The sequence below is a fragment of the Perca fluviatilis genome, chromosome 1, assembly GCF_010015445.1.
Source record: "Perca fluviatilis chromosome 1, GENO_Pfluv_1.0, whole genome shotgun sequence".
Lineage (NCBI taxonomy): Eukaryota > Metazoa > Chordata > Actinopteri > Perciformes > Percidae > Perca > Perca fluviatilis.
In genome coordinates this window covers 47,087,609-47,107,901 of record NC_053112.1, presented here as the reverse complement: position 1 = coordinate 47,107,901, position 20,293 = coordinate 47,087,609, and the positions used below count along the sequence as shown (strand labels likewise).

Genomic DNA, 20,293 nt, shown 5'->3' with positions numbered 1-20,293 from the left:
CATTAGGAGACCATAAGGAACAGTGTGAAATACCCTATATAATCATTCTATCATTTAAGAAATGTATTTACAGTATTGAACTTAAATTCAACATTAAAGCTGAATTTAACAGTTTAATCTATTAAATAAAACATACATATTTGTGTAATTATGATAAATTTGTGAAGGCATTTCCAACTTTTTATGTGAAAACAAATAAAAAAACGAATAAAATAAAAATGAAAACTGTTTGGCTATTCACAGTTTCAGGTTTTTTATATTCTTTTACCAGTGACATCTATATTCACAGTCTATTTCATATTGTTTGTTATTTGTAAAGAATACAGGAAAAATCTGTAAAATAAAACCGAAACTAAAAATGTTTTACAGTGTGTGTAAATATATTCACTCACACACACATGGGGACCCGTCATTGACATAATGCATTTCCTAGCCCCTTACCCTAACCTTAACCATCACAACTAAATGCCTAAACCTTAACCCTTACCCTCACCCTAACCATAACCTAATTCCATCCCTAATCCTAAAACCAAGTCTTAACCCTCAAACAGCCCTTTAAACTTGTGGGATCCAGCATTTTGGCCCCACAAAGCTGTCAGGACCCCACAAGTATACTGGACTCCCAGTTTTTGGACCCCACGAATATAGTTAAACAAGAATACACACACACACACACACCACACGTGCATGAGAATACATTGAGAGCTTTCCAACATTCTGTGCTGTGCTGAATAAAGTGTCGGGGCCCTGCGTGACACCAGCAGCTCCTTTCTATCACATCTGCATTTGTTCTTTAAATAGGAATAAGATGCTAATTATGCTGCGGTTTGTGACCAACTGACATAACTGGCTGTCCTTGTGGAAGGCCCCTGTTGTTGTTGAACAAACACATTTACACAACTACAATTATGAAGACAGATACTGAGAGTGGAGCATTTGTACACACTGTACAGTGCTCCAGAGAAATGGAGGTTGTTTCTTTTAGTCTCATTCATCTAACAGTCTCTTTTAGCTGTGAAATAACATTGTACTAAAATGCAACTAACATTTTGGAAGTATTTTTTTTTTCTGTAAGTAAACATTTAAAGGTTTAGTTTATTAAATTACAAAAAAAATATTTTCTCACATAACTTGTGTTTCATTTATAATTTGTGGTTTATTGACTCTTAGTTACTTATCCTAGCAACTCTGTCTTATTTTTAAGCTATAGTGCGTAGTTTCTGTCTCTCCCATGAGGAATTCTAAGTAATGACAACACCACTGTTGTTGCATCCACATGATACAAGCCTTCTGTAATTCCGCACGTGCCCCCACCCCTCCTCCACGCAGTTACTTGTAGCCAAAGAGGACACGGAGGGTTAAAAAAAACACGATGGACTCTTCAGAAGAGGTCATAATCTTCACTCGAGCTTCTGCGACATAGTCATACTGAGAAATCCAGAGAGAGTTGTGTGGAGCTGATAGTCTTAATTAGCTTTGTAGCAACTCATTTGGCAATGGCTTGAATGTAACGGACGTTCATTAATATCAAAAAGTTACGCACTAAAGCTTTAACATATTGGGGGATGGGCTTTTTTGCAATCTTACCAGGTATTGGACATCATATCAGTCAGACACACGTAGGTCAAGGAATTGACCATTAATAGCAAATGTTTACAGAGCTATATGTGGAGGGAAAAGGCTCTACTATTTGAGGAAGCTCCTTAAGAATCAGAGCAGAAACAATGACTCACATGTCAATGTATACTCAATGCATTTATTGGCGCATACTGCCACCTGCTGCATCAGAGTGGTCAGCTTGTAAAGTCAGTGAAAACGATTAATCGGCTATAATTTAATGATCGAAACAATACATAATTATTTAAATTTGCTATTGTCGGCCGATAATGTATTGTCATATGTATTCTCCACCAATAATCATTTTGCACCATTTTGATTCCACCCACCTTCATTGTATTGAGGTGGCAAAAAAAAGTTTCAAAAGCAGAGTTCTCAAAATCTGTGTGCACAAAATTAAAACTATCTGCATGGATAGACAAGATATTTTCTGACATTTTAACTGTGTGGGGTTGGAGTTTGGAGTAAGAATGAATAAGAGACACACTTGACTGGCTATCAGTAATTAGGCTGCTTGGTCTCTGATACGTCAGCATGCTCGGATGCTGATTAACAAAAGCCACACTTTTTTTGCAACCTGGATGCAAAAAAAAATAAAAAATAGTTTAACAAAATAATGATTCTCACATTTTGGAGCAGAAGAGTCAGCAACCTACTTAATTTGCAAACGGGCATAACAAAAGTAAAAGCTCAGAGAGAATTGGGAAAGTCTTGATTGTACCTCTGTGTTATTTCCGATCCACCAGATGTAGGTGACCGTTCCCACTTGGCTGGGCCAAAGAACAGCAGTCAGGTTCACTTCCTTATTCCTCACCGCCACAAAGGGAGCAGAGAGATGGATATACTCCAGCTGACCTATTCAGGCACACAGATACATCACAGAGTGAACTCTATGCAATGTGTCGCAAATGTGCAAACACACGGAGAAAAAAAAACAAAAACGGAAGCCACGACTTTATTATTTTTTCAAATGAAGAAAAAAAGAGGGACAGGGAGGTTTGTAGCTGGGTGGGGAGGGTGACTTTTTCCTCTTCTCAGAATTCTGTCCTGCGCTGGGACCGTTGGCTGCCATCTGTGTGATATTTTTCATTCATGGCCCCCCTGAGCCGCGGTGGCTCTATTTGTTCGGCTGGCACATAGGATTGACAGATTGGCGGGGGCAACAGCGCTCCCTGATCAATAAGTCAACTCCGTTACATCTGTCACCCCCTTGAATACGCCGGGTGGTCAGCCCCATTACATATGAGGCTGCAGTTGCTTCCGTATAGGCTGAGTGGCTGTGAAGCATAAGCCGACTTGAGTGGAAGTGTGATGGGATTTGTTCTATCTCACTTGTTTGTTTGGTTATGGGAGGGGAGCATGTTCTGTGAAGAGATAAAGCACAGAATGTGCTACACTGTGTACAAGCTGACAGCCACGATTGCACTGAATGTGATAAAAAAAAAAAAGAAGAAGAAGAAGAAGTGGAAAGCCGAACGAGCCAAAAGCACGAGTGCAGAAATCATAGATTCTCCTATCTAAATAAATACATATGCAAGCTTGCAAACACAAGTCTAACAGAACTCCTCGGTATCTCACATGTTACATGCAGGTAGAGCATGACGGTCTCTGAGCCGAGGCTGTTCTCCCCGGTGGCAGTCACTCGGTAGATTCCCACGGCTTTGTAGATGTGTTTGATCCCGTCCTCAATGGAGCTCACGTTGGAGTAGGTGAGAGCGTGGCCGTCTCCGAAGTCCAGCGTGATGCTTGTCCTTGCCCCGTCGCCCTGCACAGGACAAACACTTTTTTATCAGCCACAGATTCACTCAGATTTGAAGTCACCTGCTATCACTCCAGGAGCACAGAGCACTTTCGTCTTGCTGGAAAAAAAATATGTGTAATTATGTCTTAGAGCTTGACACTTTCACTGCAAAGGTCAGAGCTTTGGTTGTCACTGTGGTCCGGCTTTGTTAATCAGTGTTTTAAGCCCTCGACGTCTCTAGGATTAGGCAATGGTTATGGTTATGGGTATGGGTATGGTTATGGTTATGGTTAGGGTTAAGGTTAGGGTTAGGGTTAGGTGCCTTGAAGTCAATGGTCGCATTGCTGCCTGGAAGGAGACGTTGGGGGCTTAAAACACCACCGAGCTCCTGCTTTTCACAGCCTACTGTAGTCTCGCATTGCCAGACCTACAGTATCTCCACAGTGCTGTGGAGAAAGGTCTGGCCCCTCCACACATACCTTCTGGGATAGGAGAAAAAAAAAAAACTCTGGGTTGTTTGCATTTCTTTAAACCAATCCCAATGGTCTTGGGTGGCGCTAAGCTCCGGATGCAGCTACGGTGGCTCTGCTAAGAAGGAGTTGGTTGAGTCATGAATACACATTGTGGAAGTAGCCTACGTGCTAACGCTGCTGCAGTGATGGCTCAACCAGCTCCTTCTTGTTGGTTATTGGCTGGAACACTGTTTGTTGTGGTTCGTGGGGCAGGTTGCCGCAGTTTGTTTTCGTTGCCGTTTGTGGAGCCTGGGCTGTCTACAGAGACCGCGGTTTTTTACAGTGTGTTCAGGGGACAGGCAGCTAGCAGATAGTGAAGAGATGTTTTTTACAGTGTGTTCAGGGGACAGAGCGCTAGCAGATAGTGAGGAGATGTTTTTACAGTGTGTTCGGGGACAGGCAGCTAGCAGATAGTGAGGAGATGTTTTTTACAGTGTGTTCAGGGGACAGGCAGCTAGCAGATAGTGAAGGAGATGTTTTTTACAGTGTGTTCAGGGGACAGGCAGCTAGCAGATAGTGAGGAGATGTTTTTACAGTGTGTTCAGGGGACAGACAGCTAGCAGATAGTGAGGAGATGTTTTTTACAGTGTGTTCAGGGGACAGACAGCTAGCAGATAGTGAGGAGATGTTTTTACAGTGTGTTCAGGGGAGCAGGCAACTAGCAGATAGTGATGGTGTTTTTACAGTGTGTTCAGGGGACAGACAGCTAGCAGATAGTGATGATGTTTTTACAGTGTGTTCAGGGGACAGGAACAGCTAGCAGATAGTGAGGAGATGTTTTTACAGTGTGTTCAGGGGACAGACAGCTAGCAGATAGTGAGGGAGTTGTTTTTTACAGTGTGTTCAGGGGACAGACAGCTAGCAGATAGTGAGGAGATGTTTTTTACAGTGTGTTCAGGGGACACAGCTAGCAGATAGTGAGGAGATGTTTTTTACAGTGTGTTCAGGGGACAGACAGCTAGCAGATAGTGAGGAGATGTTTTTTACAGTGTGTTCAGGGGACAGACAGCTAGCAGATAGTGAGGAGATGTTTTTTACAGTGTGTTCAGGGGACAGACAGCTAGCAGATAGTGAGGAGATATTTTTTACAGTGTGTTCAGGGTACAGACAGCTAGCAGATAGTGAGGAGATATTTTTTACAGTGTGTTCAGGGGACAGACAGCTAGCAGATAGTGAGGAGATGTTTTCTGTATGTGACGAAAAATGTTGTAGCCTAAAAAACGCGTCACATCACTTAGAGCACCGTTTAGATAATTCTAAACAGATATCTGTAGTTCAAACAACTCAGAATTGTGGTTGAGAATGTCAGTTATATCCAAGTATTAAAAAAATTGTCTCAACATGCAGGGGCTCGGGTAGGGTCGGGCTTGATTTTTTGGGCCCGATCTAAGCTTTACTCTAAATTAGTAAAATGAAACAACTTAATGTTTCATTCTCTCCCTCTTGTCACATTGTAGGAAAGCACAGTGCTATTGCCAGAGTGACAACTTTGTGGATAATTTTCTGTGTAGCATGAAGGTGAATGTTAGGAGGGTGGAAGTAGCAAGCTAACGTTAGCTAACCAAGCGGTAGCACGGTCCCTCCGCTCTGCTTGACACCGCAGAGTAAATTCTTTGCCCGAGAGAATGGTTGATAGCCCGGGAGAGAGACTGGGTCTGGTTAGCCGTCTCCTGGTGTCCGCTGTCTTCCTGGTGACTAGTGAAGCAGAGGGACAGTATCCGTTCGGTACTGCAGCTGCTGATTCGGGCAAACGCTGTTTGTTTTGGGTATCATAGCAACGTTTGTATCTGGTTTCCCTTTTAGAATGACGGATAGATTCCCGCTGCCTGCTGGTATGGAGAGTTATTTCCTTGCACGCAGGCACAGAACGTACGTGGTACTTGGCCGTCGGCTGTAGTCTCTGCGGTGTGTTCCAGTGCCAATTTCCACTGTCGCACTAAATGCTTGCTCTTGGGGGTTATATAGAGTGACGTCTACCCTTCTCTATCTGTAACGTGTCTTGCGATAACTCTTGTTATGATTTGATACTATCAATAAAATAGAATTGAATTAAAACATGAGACAGATGCGTGAAAGAGGGATGAGTGAGTCAGAAGTTGCAAAGAAACTCCCATACAAACTTGCAAAGATAAATTAAATAATAACCTACTGATAAGCCATCTTTTGTAGGAGTGTGTGGGTCTGCACCTTCTCCATGGGAAATAAAGCATGAATACATAACATCCATTCACATTTACATTACTATAGGTAGAGCTTGAAGCACTTTGTGCTGCATTTAATATATAAAAGGTGCTATAAAAATGAAGTTGTTATTATTATGATTAGCATAAGCAGGCAGCATTGTATGACAAATTGAAAACTATTACTGTATTTTAACTTCAAATGTATCTAACAAAGAAATGCTACAGTATGAGGGCAGTTGGTGAAAATTTGACTCTCTAAAAACTGTGTCCTAAATCGTCCTACTAGATACTAACAGAGTGCATGTTCAATGTTAGAGTGAGTCTGAGTGTTTGGAAAGAGTGTGAACAGAACATGGTTGGAGCTGAGCATCATGTTTTAGTCTCCATAGAAACAATCCAGTCAGGGGACATTTTCTGAAAATGTGATGAAGCAGGAGGCACAGCTGCCAGCATCAGCTAACTGCAATTCCATATCCCATACGTATTTTAATCAATTTAACAATAACACCTGTTTTTCCACTTAGCAGGAGAACTAAATAGGAAAGTGACAAAGTGCTTCTGGTGTCAGAATGTGTCACTTCTGCTTTGATGTGACAGTCAGACCATAAGGAATAGTGCAGATTAAGTGCGGATAAAGATTTACTTACACTATAATGTTGGTTTATGTAGAAAATACTGATGATTTGGACTTTACCCTTTAATTAATTAGGGCTGCAAGTAACGATTCTTTACATTGTAGATTAATCTGTCGATTACTTTCTCAATTACTGGCTTACTTGTCTGGTCTATAAAATGTCAGAAAATGGTGAAAAATGTGGATCAGTGTTTCCCAAAGCCCAGGATGATGTACTCAAATGTCTTGTTTTGTCCACAACTAAAAGATATTCACTTTACTGTCCCAGAGGAGCAGTGGACAAATGTCACTAACTACATTTACTCAAGTACTGTACTTCAGTACAAATTTCATGTACGAGTCTTTTCTTTTCATGCAATATGAAAATATTGTACTTTTTACTCCACTACATTCATCTGACAGCTTTAGTTACTTTACAAATTAAGATTTTTTGCACATAAAAAACACATGTAGTTTATAAATTCTGATGTTTTATTATAAATCAAATTACCCAACAATATAACGGCCTACAAGTCCATCTGAAATAATGAAACCCAGTTGACTGAACCCAGCTGATTTGATCTTTCTAAAATGTGAGGATGTTTCTGCATCGTGTACTTTTACTTTTAATACTTTAAGTACATTTTCCTGATGATACTTACATAGTTTTACTAAAGTAACATTTCCAATGCAAGACTTTTACTTGTAACAGAGTATTTTTTGCATTGTGGTATTAGTACTTTTACTTAAGTAAAGGATCTGAGTACTTGCTCCACCACTGCAGAGGAGTGAAGAATCTACAACATTTGGTTACACTTTATATGTTGTCTTCGCTACAGTGTAGCAACTGCAGCTATTCAACTAGCTAAACTCTTTCTGAAAATGACGAGTTGAGTCGTAGTAAGCTTCTCAAGCTGTTTACTGTGGCTCTTTACATCATGTCACAGACAGAAGAGTGAAAACTGTAACAAAACATAAGATACAAATTGTTTAATCCTATGTAAATATATGTAAATAAAACGTTTTTAATTACAGTCATCAAATCCCCTTTACTGTAAATATACATCTTAACATTTGCATTATAATTAAAGAAATGAAATTATCAACTTACGACATTGCCTCTGCAGCATTTACAAGTGGATTGCAATGGATGACCACATGTCGGCTGATTCTACCATCTTTCTCTAACCACTAACAGGAAACTAACCCCTGACCCTGGAACTCCTTAGGCATGAAACCATTTCAAAATAAAAGCTTGTACAAAATAAAAGCCTATACAATATAATCCCTCATGCCTAAAAGGCGACACACTCCCCGCCTGGCCTCAGTGAGGTCACTAGTACTACTAAACTAGGAAATGAGTGTGTTTTAGTACATCAGTCCTTAACTAAAAGTAAAATGACTTCCGAGACTGGCCTGAGGAAAGTCTTTGAAGATCCCTGAACTGTGGTCCTTAATTCCACCTTCCTCACTCTTCCATCTTTTCCAGGAAAGGTCTTCGTGATTATAGCCGTTGGCCAGTGGTTACGGGCTACTTGAGTGTCTTTAAGAAGGACAATGTCTCCCTCCTGAAGGTTTTGGTAGGACTTGTGCCATTTCCTCCTGCAAAGCAAGGTGGGCAAGTACTCCACGACTCCAACCATTTCAGAACCTGTTGGCCAGAGATTGAACTTGTCTCCACTGCTTTGTGAGGAGGTCCTTGTCTGTGAAATCCCCAGGTGGGGAAGGGACTCCCCACTTTCTGAGTTAGGAGCATTGATGGCGACAAGATGAATGGATCCTCGGGATCATTGGAAACTGGGATTAGTGGCCTCGCATTTAAGATTGCTGTGACTTCTGCCATTAGTGTACACAGGACATCGTGGGTTAAGCGAGTGTACTGTTCAAGAAGCATTGAGTCCAGAATTCTTCTTCGGGCCAAACCGATCAGGCGTTCCCAAGAACCACCCATGTCGGCGTGTGGGGATTGAACTCCCAAGAACACCCTTCTTGGTTAAGATACGTCTGCACAGTTTTATCTGGTTGGTCTTTGCCCATTCCAAGTTCTTTACAGGCCCCTATGAAGTTTGTGCCACAATCTGATCGCAGTTGTTTGGCTGGTCCTCTTATTGCAAAGAAACGCCTTAAAGCGTTGATGCAGCCTGATGTGTCCATTGAGTCAATGACCTCGATATGGACAGCCCTGGAGCTCATGCAGCAGAACATTATGGCCCACCGCTTGCTCTCAGCTTGCCCCCCTCTTGTCCGTCTGGTGCAGATGACCCATGGTCAGACGTCCAAAACCAGTATGTAAAGGGAGGACAGGTCTTAAGGCGTTCTGGAGGTAAGTCTGCGCGCTTGCTGGAATTTACCTCTAAGCCTACGGCAGGTTACACATTTGTGTAGAATCGAATTGATGATCCTTTTCCCGCCCAAGAGCCAAAGTCCTGCTGCCCTGACAGCACCTTCCGTCAGATGACGACCTTGATGTTTGACCTCAGCGTGGTGGTGTCTGACGAGTAGCAAGGAAACATGGTTGTCTTTGGGGAGGATAACCGGGTTCTTTTCTCCAATGTTCAGGTTAGCATTCTTCAGCCGGCCTCCAAGGCAGATAAGATCGTTCTGCAACATTGGGCTAAGCCGATAAAGGCTGCTGTTCAAAGGGACTGGCTTTGGATGTCTCCAAGGCTTCAAATTCTTTTTGAATGCTTCCTTCTGAACAGCTCTGATGATGACCTCCTTTGCTTGACATAGTTCATCTGGAGTGCGAGACAGATCGCACTTATGCCATCCCTTACATCTGTCATTCCAGTTGGATGGTTTTGACACCTTGCAATATGTATTGTATTGAGTGCAATGGCTCGAACAAGGGTCTTGAAGCTGGAGAACCTTTGAAAGCCGTTCTGAGCTGAGTCCTTTTTCTTTGAGCTGTGTGGCACAGCTCCTTACTTCTGACGGATCTCTACATCCATATCTGGTTTGATGAGATTGAATGACTTGACTGGTTCTGGTTCGTTGGAAGTTTTGCAGAGGAAGTTGGGCCCTGTAAACCACGTTGTTTCTGGCACGGGAAGCAGGAACTGACCGCGATGCATGGTCAGCAGGATTTTCCTCTGTGTGCACATAGTGCCATTGTTCTGGTTTTGTGGATTGGCGAATACGCTGAACTCTATTATGCACGTAGACATGGAAACGTTTGCTTTCGTTGTAGATATAGCCAAGAACAACCTTTCTGTCACTGTAGAACTTGGTTGAATCCAGCTTAACATCCAGTTCATCATGAATTAGCTCTGCCATTTCCACGGCCAAGACGGCTGCACATAGCTCAAGTCTTGGGATGGTTGGTTCGGACTGAGGTGCCAGTTTTGACTTTCCCATAACAAATCCAATTTTAATTTGTTCGTCTTCTTGTATGGTCTTCAAGTATGCCACAGCACCGATGGCTTTAGTGGACGCATCAGAGAACACGCAGAGCTCAGTTTTCGCCGCTTTAGCTAGAGAGGCTGCTGTGTATGTCCTTGGTATGTGAAGGAGCTTGAGGTCCTGGAGTGAGTCTCTCCAGGCCTCCCACTTACTCAATTTGTCTGCGGGTAGCGGTGTATCCCAATCAGAAAGTTCGACTGTGAGTTCCCTGAGAAGGGCTCTTCCTTGGATAGTGACCGGGGCCACAAACCCAAAGGGGTCAAAAACACTGTTTACCGTGGAGAGGACTCCACGGCGAGTAAACGGCTTCATATCAGTTGAAACAGAGAAGGTGAACGTGTCCCTTGTTATCTCCCATAGGAGACCCAGACTCCGTGAGTGTGTGCAGCTTCTCCACTGAGGTCTACATCGGTTATGGCGTCCTGTACAGTCTTCTGGTGGGAAAGCTTGCAAGACTTCTTTACTGTTTGAGGCAAACTTGTGTAGACGGAGGTTAGACTCGGCAAGTGAAGTCTGGGTTCGGCGTAGTAAGTCGATGGCTTCCGCATCCGTTGGCATAGAACAAAGGCCATCATCGACGTAGAAGTGACGCTTAACAAAGTTGACTGTGTCTTCCCCATGTTCCTGGGAACCCTCTCGGATAGCTCTTCTAAGCCCATAAATGGCTATGGCAGGAGACGGGCTGTTGCCGAAAACATGAACCTTCATTCTGAAGTCTATGATGTCTTTGGTCACATCATTGTCCCTATAACACAGAAATCTGAGGTAGTTTCTGTGATCTTCTCGTACCACAAAGCAGTGAAACATCTGCTGTATGTCCGCTAGGACAGCAACCTTTTCCTTCCGAAACCGCAACAGAACTCCCAGAAGTGAGTTGTTCAGGTCTGGGCCTGTGAGGAGCACATCATTGAGAGAAACCCCTGCATGTTTAGCGCTTGAGTCGAACACCACCCTGATTTGACCTGGCTTTTGAGGATGGAACACACCAAAGGTTGGCAGGTACCAACATTCTTCGTCTTCTGCCAGCGGTGGTGCGACCTCGGCGTGGTCGTTCTCCAATATTTTTCCCATGAAGGCTACAAACTGCTTTTGCGTATCTGGCTTCCTACTCAGGCTTCGTTGGAGTGATGCAAAGCGCTGCACTGCTTGTTCCCGGTTGTTAGGTAAGTATTGTCTTGGTTGTCGGAATGGGAGTGGAGCTACCCAACTTTGTGACTCATCTCTGAAGACTTCCTCGTCCATAAGCTTCAAAAAAACCTTGTCTTCAAATGAGGATGCCAACCTGTTGTCGTTTTCTGTGTGATTGAAAACAGTTTGTCCCAACATCTCTCCTGTAACCTTGCTGGAGATGTGTCTTGTCTCCCTGCTACAAGGAACCATTTCTTTGACTTGTAGGAAACTGGTGCAAGGTCGAAGGAGCGATGGGCGGCCATTGTCAAGCACAGCTGTCTTGAAGGTGCTGACTGTAGGCTTGTGTGCTTTCCCCAAGCAGACTTCTCCAACTAGCACCCAGCCAAGATCTAGGCGTTGGGCAAATGGGGCATTGTGTGGACCATTGATTTGTTCCCGTACCTTGTGAACTCTAATGATATCTCTGCCGAGTAACAGGAGAATCTCTGCTGTAGGGTCGACTTCTGGAATGTGTTCCGCTACCTTGCGAAGGTGAGGGTGACATAGAGCTGCATTTGGCGTTGGGATTTCTGACCGATTGTCAAGAATGTCATTGCACTCGATGAGGGGTTGTAGAGGGATTGTGACCCTGCCGTCGAGTGACTCCACCACAAACTCTTCAGCCCTACGTCCAGATGTTTCCATTGTGCCAGAACATGTCCTCAAAAAATAGGAATATGGTTCACATTTGATGTCGAAAAGCTCGAAGAAAGTAGACCTTGCTAACGATCGGTTACTTTGGTCGTCCAATATGGCGTAGGCCTTGATGGCTTTGTCTGGTTGACGTTTGTGATATACCTTCACTAAGCAAATCTTGGAACATGACCTGCTGACTTGTCCTGCTCCACAAACTTTGGTACAGCTTGCGCTAACGACGGCTTTGGTGTCACTGCTCTCTTCTCCCTCCCCGCCGTTGTGTGGTGAGGTTGGGGCAGCCCTGTCTTGAGGTGCAGGACCCGGATGCATAGCAGCATCGTGGTAGGTGCTATCACACTCTGTACACTTAACCGTAGTTGGACAATCTTTTGCTAAGTGAGTAGTTGAACCACAGCATTTGAAGCAGATTCCTTTAGCCTTGAGAAAGGTTTTCCTTTCTTCTAGGTGTTTGGCTCTGAAGGCTTTGCATCGCCTGAGTGGGTGAGGTTTAGCATGTATTGGACAGGTTTTGTTTGGATCACTGGTACCTTTTAGATTGTTTGTGTTTGAGTGTGTTGAGACGATATCTGTCTTGTGAACTGAAATAGGGGTTTGGTTGCTTTTAAAGGAAGGCTTTTCAGGCCTTGCGGGTAAGCCACTAGTACCTTGAAAAGCAAAGCTAGGGTCATTCCTTTTCCGTGCCTCGTAGTGTATAAAACTTGCGAAGAAGTCGAATGGAGGAAATCGCCCATTATTTTCATCCTTGTACTTAGAACCGGCAGATACCCACTTTTCTTGAAGACCATAAGGCAGTTTTGCAACTATGGGTTCAATCCCTCTTGCAGTGTCCAGGTAAGACAGGCCTGGGAGGAAGCCATCCTCCTTGGCTCCCTGCACTTCCATTAACAGGTCGGCTAGATCACGTAGCTTTGTGTGTTCTTTTCCTGAAAGCCTTGGGAAATGATCAAGCCGATTGAAAAGTGACCTTTCGATAACTTCAGGTACTGCATAACATTCCTGGAGACGTTCCCAGGCCTTTCTGAGTGCTACGACAGGATTCGTCACGTGCACTGAACGGAGACGTTTGACTTGGTCACTGGATTCTCTACCAAGCCACTTAGTCATTAAGTCTAGCTCCTCCGTAGCTGTGAGGCCTAGCCCTTGAGTGGCGTTTATGTATGATGAATGCCAAGCTCGATAGTTTTCTGGTTTATCATCAAATTGATATAAACTTGAACTCACCAGGTCGCGACGAGCTAAGAATTGTGCCAGATGTTCAGCTACGGGTGCACCATGGTTAGCTGCTGCCATGTAGTGTGGAAGGAAAGGCTGAGCAGGGTTGTTTGAGTAAGTGTTACGCGTTTTTGTGTTTGCCTGATGGTCAGTCTCCTTTCGTGGGACCTGACTTTCCACTTTAATAGCTGAAGGCGATTGCACATTTTCCGAGCCATAGTTTTCTAATGCAGGGTTGGTAGTGTTATTAGCATATGACGGTTCTTTGGGACGAACAGGCGGCTGCCATGTTGGAAGGGAAGGATTGCAAGAATATTCTTGAAGCGTTTCATTTGCAGGGAGCTGAGATACTTGGGAGCTAGCATTCATGGCTGCTTGCTTTAGGGATTTGGTACGTGGATGGGTTTCACCTGAGTGTAGGTTGTATTGAGACTGGACATATTCACTTGTACGCTCCAGTTTGTCTTTCTCTGATGGGCCTGCCTCATCCAATACAACGAAGTTGTCCATTGCATCTTCCCACACAGCAGCTTCAGCTTCGGCAGCTGCTGCCTCACGATAACTAGCAAGCTTCTAGCTCAGCATCTTTTCTTGCCTTCTCCAGCTGCAATTCAAACTCAATAGCTGCTTTCTCTTTGTGATATTCTGCTCTGCTTTTTCTTTCTGTAGCTTAGCCTCTTTTGCAGCTCTTTCTAACTTAGCTTTAGCTTCTTGGTCCGCAAATGTAGCACGTGCTTTAGCTGCCTCCGCTTTAGCACGAGCACGTGTTAATGAGCCAGCTGATGAAGTTGAAGACCGTGAACTTCTTTTACTAGCCACTGAATCCCTGTCGCTTTGTTTACAATCCATCTTACCACGATGTACAACACTAGCCTTCTTTGTCTTTTCACTATGTTGTCTTCGCTACAGTGTAGCAACTGCAGCTATTCAACTAGCTAAACTCTTTCTGAAAATGACGAGTTGAGTCGTAGTAAGCTTCTCAAGCTGTTTACTGTGGCTCTTTACATCATGTCACAGACAGAAGAGTGAAAACTGTAACAAAACATAAGATACAAATTGTTTAATCCTATGTAAATATATGTAAATAAAACGTTTTTAATTACAGTCATCAAATCCCCTTTACTGTAAATATACATCTTAACATTTGCATTATAATTAAAGAAATGAAATTATCAACTTACGACATTGCCTCTGCAGCATTTACAATGTGGATTGCAATGGATGACGAAAGCATGTCGGCTGATTCTACCATCTTTCTCTAACCACTAACAGGAAACTAACCCCTGACCCTGGAACTCCTTAGGCATGAAACCATTTCAAAATAAAAGCTTGTACAAAATAAAAGCCTATACAATATAATCCCTCATGCCTAAAAGGCGACACATAAGTAAAGGATCTGAGTACTTGCTCCACCACTGCAGAGGAGTGAAGAATCTACAACATTTGGTTACACTTTACTTGAAGGTATCTACATAAGAGTGACAAGTCATAAACGTTTATGACATAACGCTTCTTTAAGTGTGTAAGTGTAAGGGTAAGTGTCCTTTGGTTTTTGTCATGACAAGTTATGGTTATGGTTAGGTTTGAGTTAAAACGCAACGCCCAGGATGGGTGCACGGGCACAAGGGGACCACTGGTGTGAATAAAACACTTAAAGAACTCCTTAAAAAACGAGTTTGGTTATATAAAAGCTGTTTAAAAGACGGCCAGATATTAAAAGCAGGTTAAAAGAACCACTGGACATGACGGACAGCGGGAGATTAAAAACTTTAAATAAAAGGTCACCTCCACAACTACCCTGGTGTCTATCCTAGAGAATTTACTAAATAAATACATAAAATAAATTACATATACATATATATATATATACATATATATATACATACATACATACATACATACATACATACATACATACATATATATATATATATATATATATATATATATATATATATATAGTTATGTAAATAAATAGCCCGGCATCACAATACAAAATAAATTCTAGCCCAAATTTAAAACATCTTATTCAAACTCAAAAATTAAATTAAAATATTTAAAAGGTCATCAATGCTGTCTGAGTTACTTGCCCTTGAGGTTACAAAAATATATACACATACCATTAAAAATTAGTAATAAGTGCTGTGTTAAAAAGTGCTTTAAAAGGTAAAAAGTGCCACACAATAAATAACCATAAATAATTTAAAATACATCATAGAATAAAACCACACTAGGGTTAGAGAGGGTTAGGGTTAGAGTTAGGGTTAGGGTTCATGTGTCATGCCAGTGTTCATGAGAGTGTCATGTGTTCATGAGAGTGTCATGTCACCAACCGATTAATAATTTATTCTTTGCAGCTCTAGATAATATAATGACATTTACTTGGTGTGACAGTTCATGAAGCTTTTCGACAGCTTACCTCCTCCAGAAAAAGCAGGAAGGTGACGTTGGTGCCCAGTGTGGCGCTCAGCGTGCCCTCGCTGGTGACCAGGTGGAGACCTTTGGGTGCTTGGACGGGACACTGCTGCCTCCTGGCTGTGTACTCCACGCTCACTCCAGCCGTACAGTTGTTAGAGACCACTTTCCTGTAGCTGGGGTGGAAACGCAAGCACAAAGCTTAAAGATGTAGATACAGTATGTATATGCAGGAGAACACACACTCTGTCACCCCGACATGGATCAAAGTGTGTTATGTTCTGGAGATTAAGACACTTTTGGTTGGTCGGGGTGGTGGATGGGTCAAACAAGACAGGACTTTCACCCAGGAGACCGCGGTTCGTGTCGCCGTTCTTGCCCCGCGTGTCACTGAAACGTACATTCTGTAACCCCGCCCATGATCTTCTCCTAAACCTAACTATGCCGTTCTTGTGTCAATCAGTACGTCCCGACCCAGAGTGTCAAAAAGTGACGTCAAGCGTCATGACACTAAAGGAGACTTTTATCGTGAATAACAAACACTGAAGGCACATGACCAAGTAATTTACGGGATGGGAGAGTGAGAATGTGTTGGTCAGTCATATGACCAGTGTTGGGGAGTAACTAATTACATGTAACGGCGTTATGCAATTCATTGTCATTTCATTTGTTAGAAAAATAATCCAAAAGTAATCAAACTTAATTTGTTACAGGACTTTGATGAAGTAATTAAAATAGTTACATTACTTACATTAACTAGTAATCTGTAATCTATTACATTTCCTTCCCAACACTGCATATGCCATGGTTTTCATTTCATTAGTCATTCATTAGAGAATGCCCAGCTGTCTGCCCAGAAATGTGTCAAGTAGTTCAAATCTCTTTCCCTGATCACGTTCAGGAGTTCTTGCTAGGGTGGGCTCGATTATGAAAAAAAAAATTAATCATAATCACAATTATTTGGGTTAATATTGAAATCACGTTTATTTAACACTATTACTCGTTGACTTTTGGAAAGAAGTCCTTTTGAGTTCCCCTTTGAAGAAACAATATTAAAATGATATTCAAATGTTTAAATACTATTAAATAACAAGGTCAACTGTTGTAGTGCACTTTCACAATCTTTTGAAAACAAATAATGAATAAAAGACAAATAAAAGAAAAACTAAAATAAATTTGATCAAAATAAATGTGCCGTAAATCTGTGTCATAACACAGAATACAAGACAAAATAATAGTGTTTCTGGATTACATAGTTTTTTGTGATGGAAATCGCGACCAACATACGATGATTTGCTCAGCCCTACCTCTTGCCCATGTTGGCTTGAAAGTTGAAATGATGGAGAACAGCTGTTACACGAACCTTGAGGTGAGGTTGATTTTGCCAGAGAGAGAATAATCTGGAAAAGCCATCGTTCTTTACACTCTCTTATGCCAGAATCAGACTACATAAATTCAGCCCGATTTGGACCCGACAGACACGTCGCAGACAAACGTTCAAAGTCGGGCCAGATTATGAAGTTCGGGACCGACAAACGCGTGTCTTTACCTCTCGTTAGTATGACATCATCAAACATCAGCGATCTGACGTCTCGGACGCTTCACGGCCACGACACAGACAGTCTGGCATGACCGAATTGTTTGTCTTTTTCCGCCTAGTGTGACATGTTCTACGATGTGTTCCTTGATATTGACCAATAGGAAGAGAGAGTGCTCCCTGCCTCTCTGGCGCACATATGTAAACATATGGCTGCTGTCTGCTGGAAGACAGATACACACAGTGGCCGTATAGGCTTTTTTCACGGCAGGGATCGCCCCGCTTCCCAGCGTTGCACGCCAGCAGGCTCAACGCTAGTAGTTATCTGTTTCTCTTCACTTAATCCATTGACAAGAAAACAGTCTACACCCTCCTACAACCACAATCGCTGCACCTGATTGGACTAATGCTACATGTGGGGCTCCCGGATTTTAAAACCGACCATAATGGCGGCTTGTTACATGTGTTGTGGAACAGAGCTAAGCTAGCTAGCTAGCGAGCAGGTTGAGCATTGAGCTAGGTGACTTAAATTGTGCGAGACGAGAGGTGTAGTTCACTGAGCGGTTTCACACTAAACTAAGTGGTACTACGACAAACCTACGGCTAACTGAGACTTTCTTCGGGTTGAAAAATTCTCTTTTAAATTGACGAACATCATATTTGCAAACCATGGCTCAATTCAAACGGGATCAAAAAATTATTTGCCTCTCCCCGTTCACTACCGTTCATATTTTTTCCGAGTTAAGGTCCCACGAGGTCCACCGGAAGGGGAGTGACTTCGGCTCTCTATAACTAACTAACTCGATAACATTCAGATCCATAAGCACACGTCGCTGGTCGTCTGTGTGACATCATCATCTCTCTCCTTCACTCGATGTCTGTCAGCTGCTCATTGTTCGCATTCTACTAAAATATTAGAAACACTCAAGCAGAACCAGAAAATCAAAAACATAATACATTTGGTGTTGCTCCATTATTTCTGAGAGCAGAAGTGTCGGCGAGCTTTGGATATTCTGTCCAATAAACAGGCGATCTCGATCACATGACATGTGTTTACGGTGTTTGGTGCGTTTGATAAAGTGCAGTGTGAACGCAAACCCAACCAAATGAAAAATGCAACAATGCTGCAACTTCACCCCCGAATCGCACCAAGTCCATCGAACTGTAGGTGTGAAAGCGCCCTTACACTGACATGGAATCTTTCATTTACAGCTTGACTTGCAAACACTAATTCACTCACAGCAGATTACATCATTACCACTCTGAAATGGCACGTCTGATCATTCAGCCTACATTTTCCTCAGCCTGTCCTTGTAGTCCCTGAGAAACTAATTAATTAATTTGCTATTCAACTCAAACGCACCGCTCATTTTTACCCAATGCCTGCGAGTCACTATTGAGAATATGTGTGCTGATTCTAGTCTGCTGTCATCCTGTGCTTACCCGGTGCTGTTAAGGAAAGTCATCCCCGTGGTGCAACTCCTGGACATGGAGGACGGATGGAACCAAAAGGCAGGGGTGCACTTGCCATCGGTCCGCCTCTCGTAGCCATAATCACTATAATGACCAAAGCAGATGAAAAACAGAGAGAGTTATCCAATCAGAAACCGTGGAGGAAACACTGACAGACACAATGACAGACTGACGGATGCAAATTTTCCTTAGGCTGGAAAATTCAATTCTAAAATGAGAACATTTTTCAAGTACTTGTAAACTTGACTGATATTACTCCCAGACAAATCAATCAGAAGATAATAAAATATTGCAAGCTGAAAAAGGATATTGAATAGTTTATATCAGGGTTCTACTTCCGGGATTGTTCAGGTGCCGCCGGAAATTCCGCCAGCTGTCCCACATTTTCGGACTGGATGTCAGTTTCCTTCCTCTTTCTTTGTGTTGTAATTTTAAACTGCGGTGGATTTGTGAGGACTATGGTTAACTGCTCCTCAGATCTCTGCAGGGTAAAAGGGTAAAAAGAAAGTTCCTTCGTGACACTATTTAGAAGCGGCTCCGAGTGGAGCTTAGTGCTGGCCATGACGATTCTGATTGGTTTAAAGAAATGCCAATAAACCAGAGCCCGGTTTTCTGTGTGTGGACTAGCCAGACCCTCCTCCGCAGCGCTGCGAAGGAAGGTCTGGCAATGCGAGAATAGATATTGGAAATTTGGATACAGAATTGTGGGAAACATGTAAAATGAACGTAATCTTATGTCTCCACTGAAGTTACAGTGACTATTCTGTGCCTCTTTGGTGCTTGTTTAAACAGCCCACAAGTTGTTTGTCCTACAAATTAACAGGCAGAGCAGCGCTGTGTCCCCAAAATGATAGGGACAAATTGCCCCAATTAGTGCGACATGCACACAGATGCAAAAGTGTTGTGATTGTTAATGAAAGCTATTAGGCTTGCTGATTTATGGTTTTGATGGTGCTTATTCCAAGAGCTGCCTCACTCAAGAGACCTACAGATTTGGGACCAAAGTGAGAGAGAAAATAAAAAGTGACATTACTACTGCTGATGATTAAAAGGAAGCGGGTTGTGAGCATGTGGAAAATCATTCTCTGAAACGGCACGTGTAAGAGAAAAAGTCACCAGCAGCAGCAGCAGCTACAAGCACTGATACACTGATCTGTGAATTATCATCCATATTCAGGTGCAATCCATTCATTTAATGAATAATGACTTTGTTGGTGACTATATTGGTTAGGAATAGTCTATATCGACGACGTATCATTTCCGGGATTGTTCAGTTTCCACCGGAAACCCTTCCTCTTTCTTTGTGTTGGCTGAGCTTTTGAACTGATTGTTTTGGCTTTCTGGTCCATAAATTCCACTCGTATCATCCCTCTTTTCAGTTACAACGGGCAAAATAAAACCCCAACAACAACAGAAATGAACCCACTGTACATTACTTATTCAACATTCTCAATATGAAAGGCAAGGGCTTCTTTGCATTTATATCCATTCATGTCCATCTATCAGATTACGAGTTACGTTATGCTCGGGTGCAGAAGGAAATTCCGCCGGATGCATGTCTTTTCCGTTTCCTTCCTGTTTCTTTGTGTTGGAATTTTAAACTGCGGTGGATTTGTGAGGACTATGGTTAACTGCTCCTCAGATCTCTGCAGGGTAAATCCAGACAGCTAGCTAGACTATCTGTCCTATCTGAGTTTTCTGTTGCACGACTAAAACTACTTTTGAACGTACACATGTTCCACAAAAACAAGTTCCTTCCCG

The 20,293-nt window shown here is 42.7% G+C and overlaps 1 protein-coding gene across 5 annotated transcripts in view; it reads right to left on the bottom strand.

Moving 5' to 3' along the window:
* LOC120564084 (VPS10 domain-containing receptor SorCS1) overlaps window positions 1–20,293 on the bottom strand; it is a 279,471-nt gene that overhangs the window by 17,586 nt on the left and 241,592 nt on the right. For all 5 annotated transcript variants that reach the window (XR_005640059.1, XR_005640058.1, XM_039808768.1 and 2 more), the window contains exons 17-20: window positions 18,503–18,616; window positions 15,527–15,698; window positions 3,196–3,382; window positions 2,339–2,472 (exon numbers count right to left, since the gene is read on the bottom strand). Coding sequence is in view for 3 of the 5 variants with exons in the window: in XM_039808768.1 (XP_039664702.1) it covers window positions 2,339–2,472; window positions 3,196–3,382; window positions 15,527–15,698; window positions 18,503–18,616 (607 nt within the window). In the remaining 2 variants the exon portion in view is untranslated. The remainder of the gene's footprint in view (window positions 1–2,338; window positions 2,473–3,195; window positions 3,383–15,526; window positions 15,699–18,502; window positions 18,617–20,293) is intronic.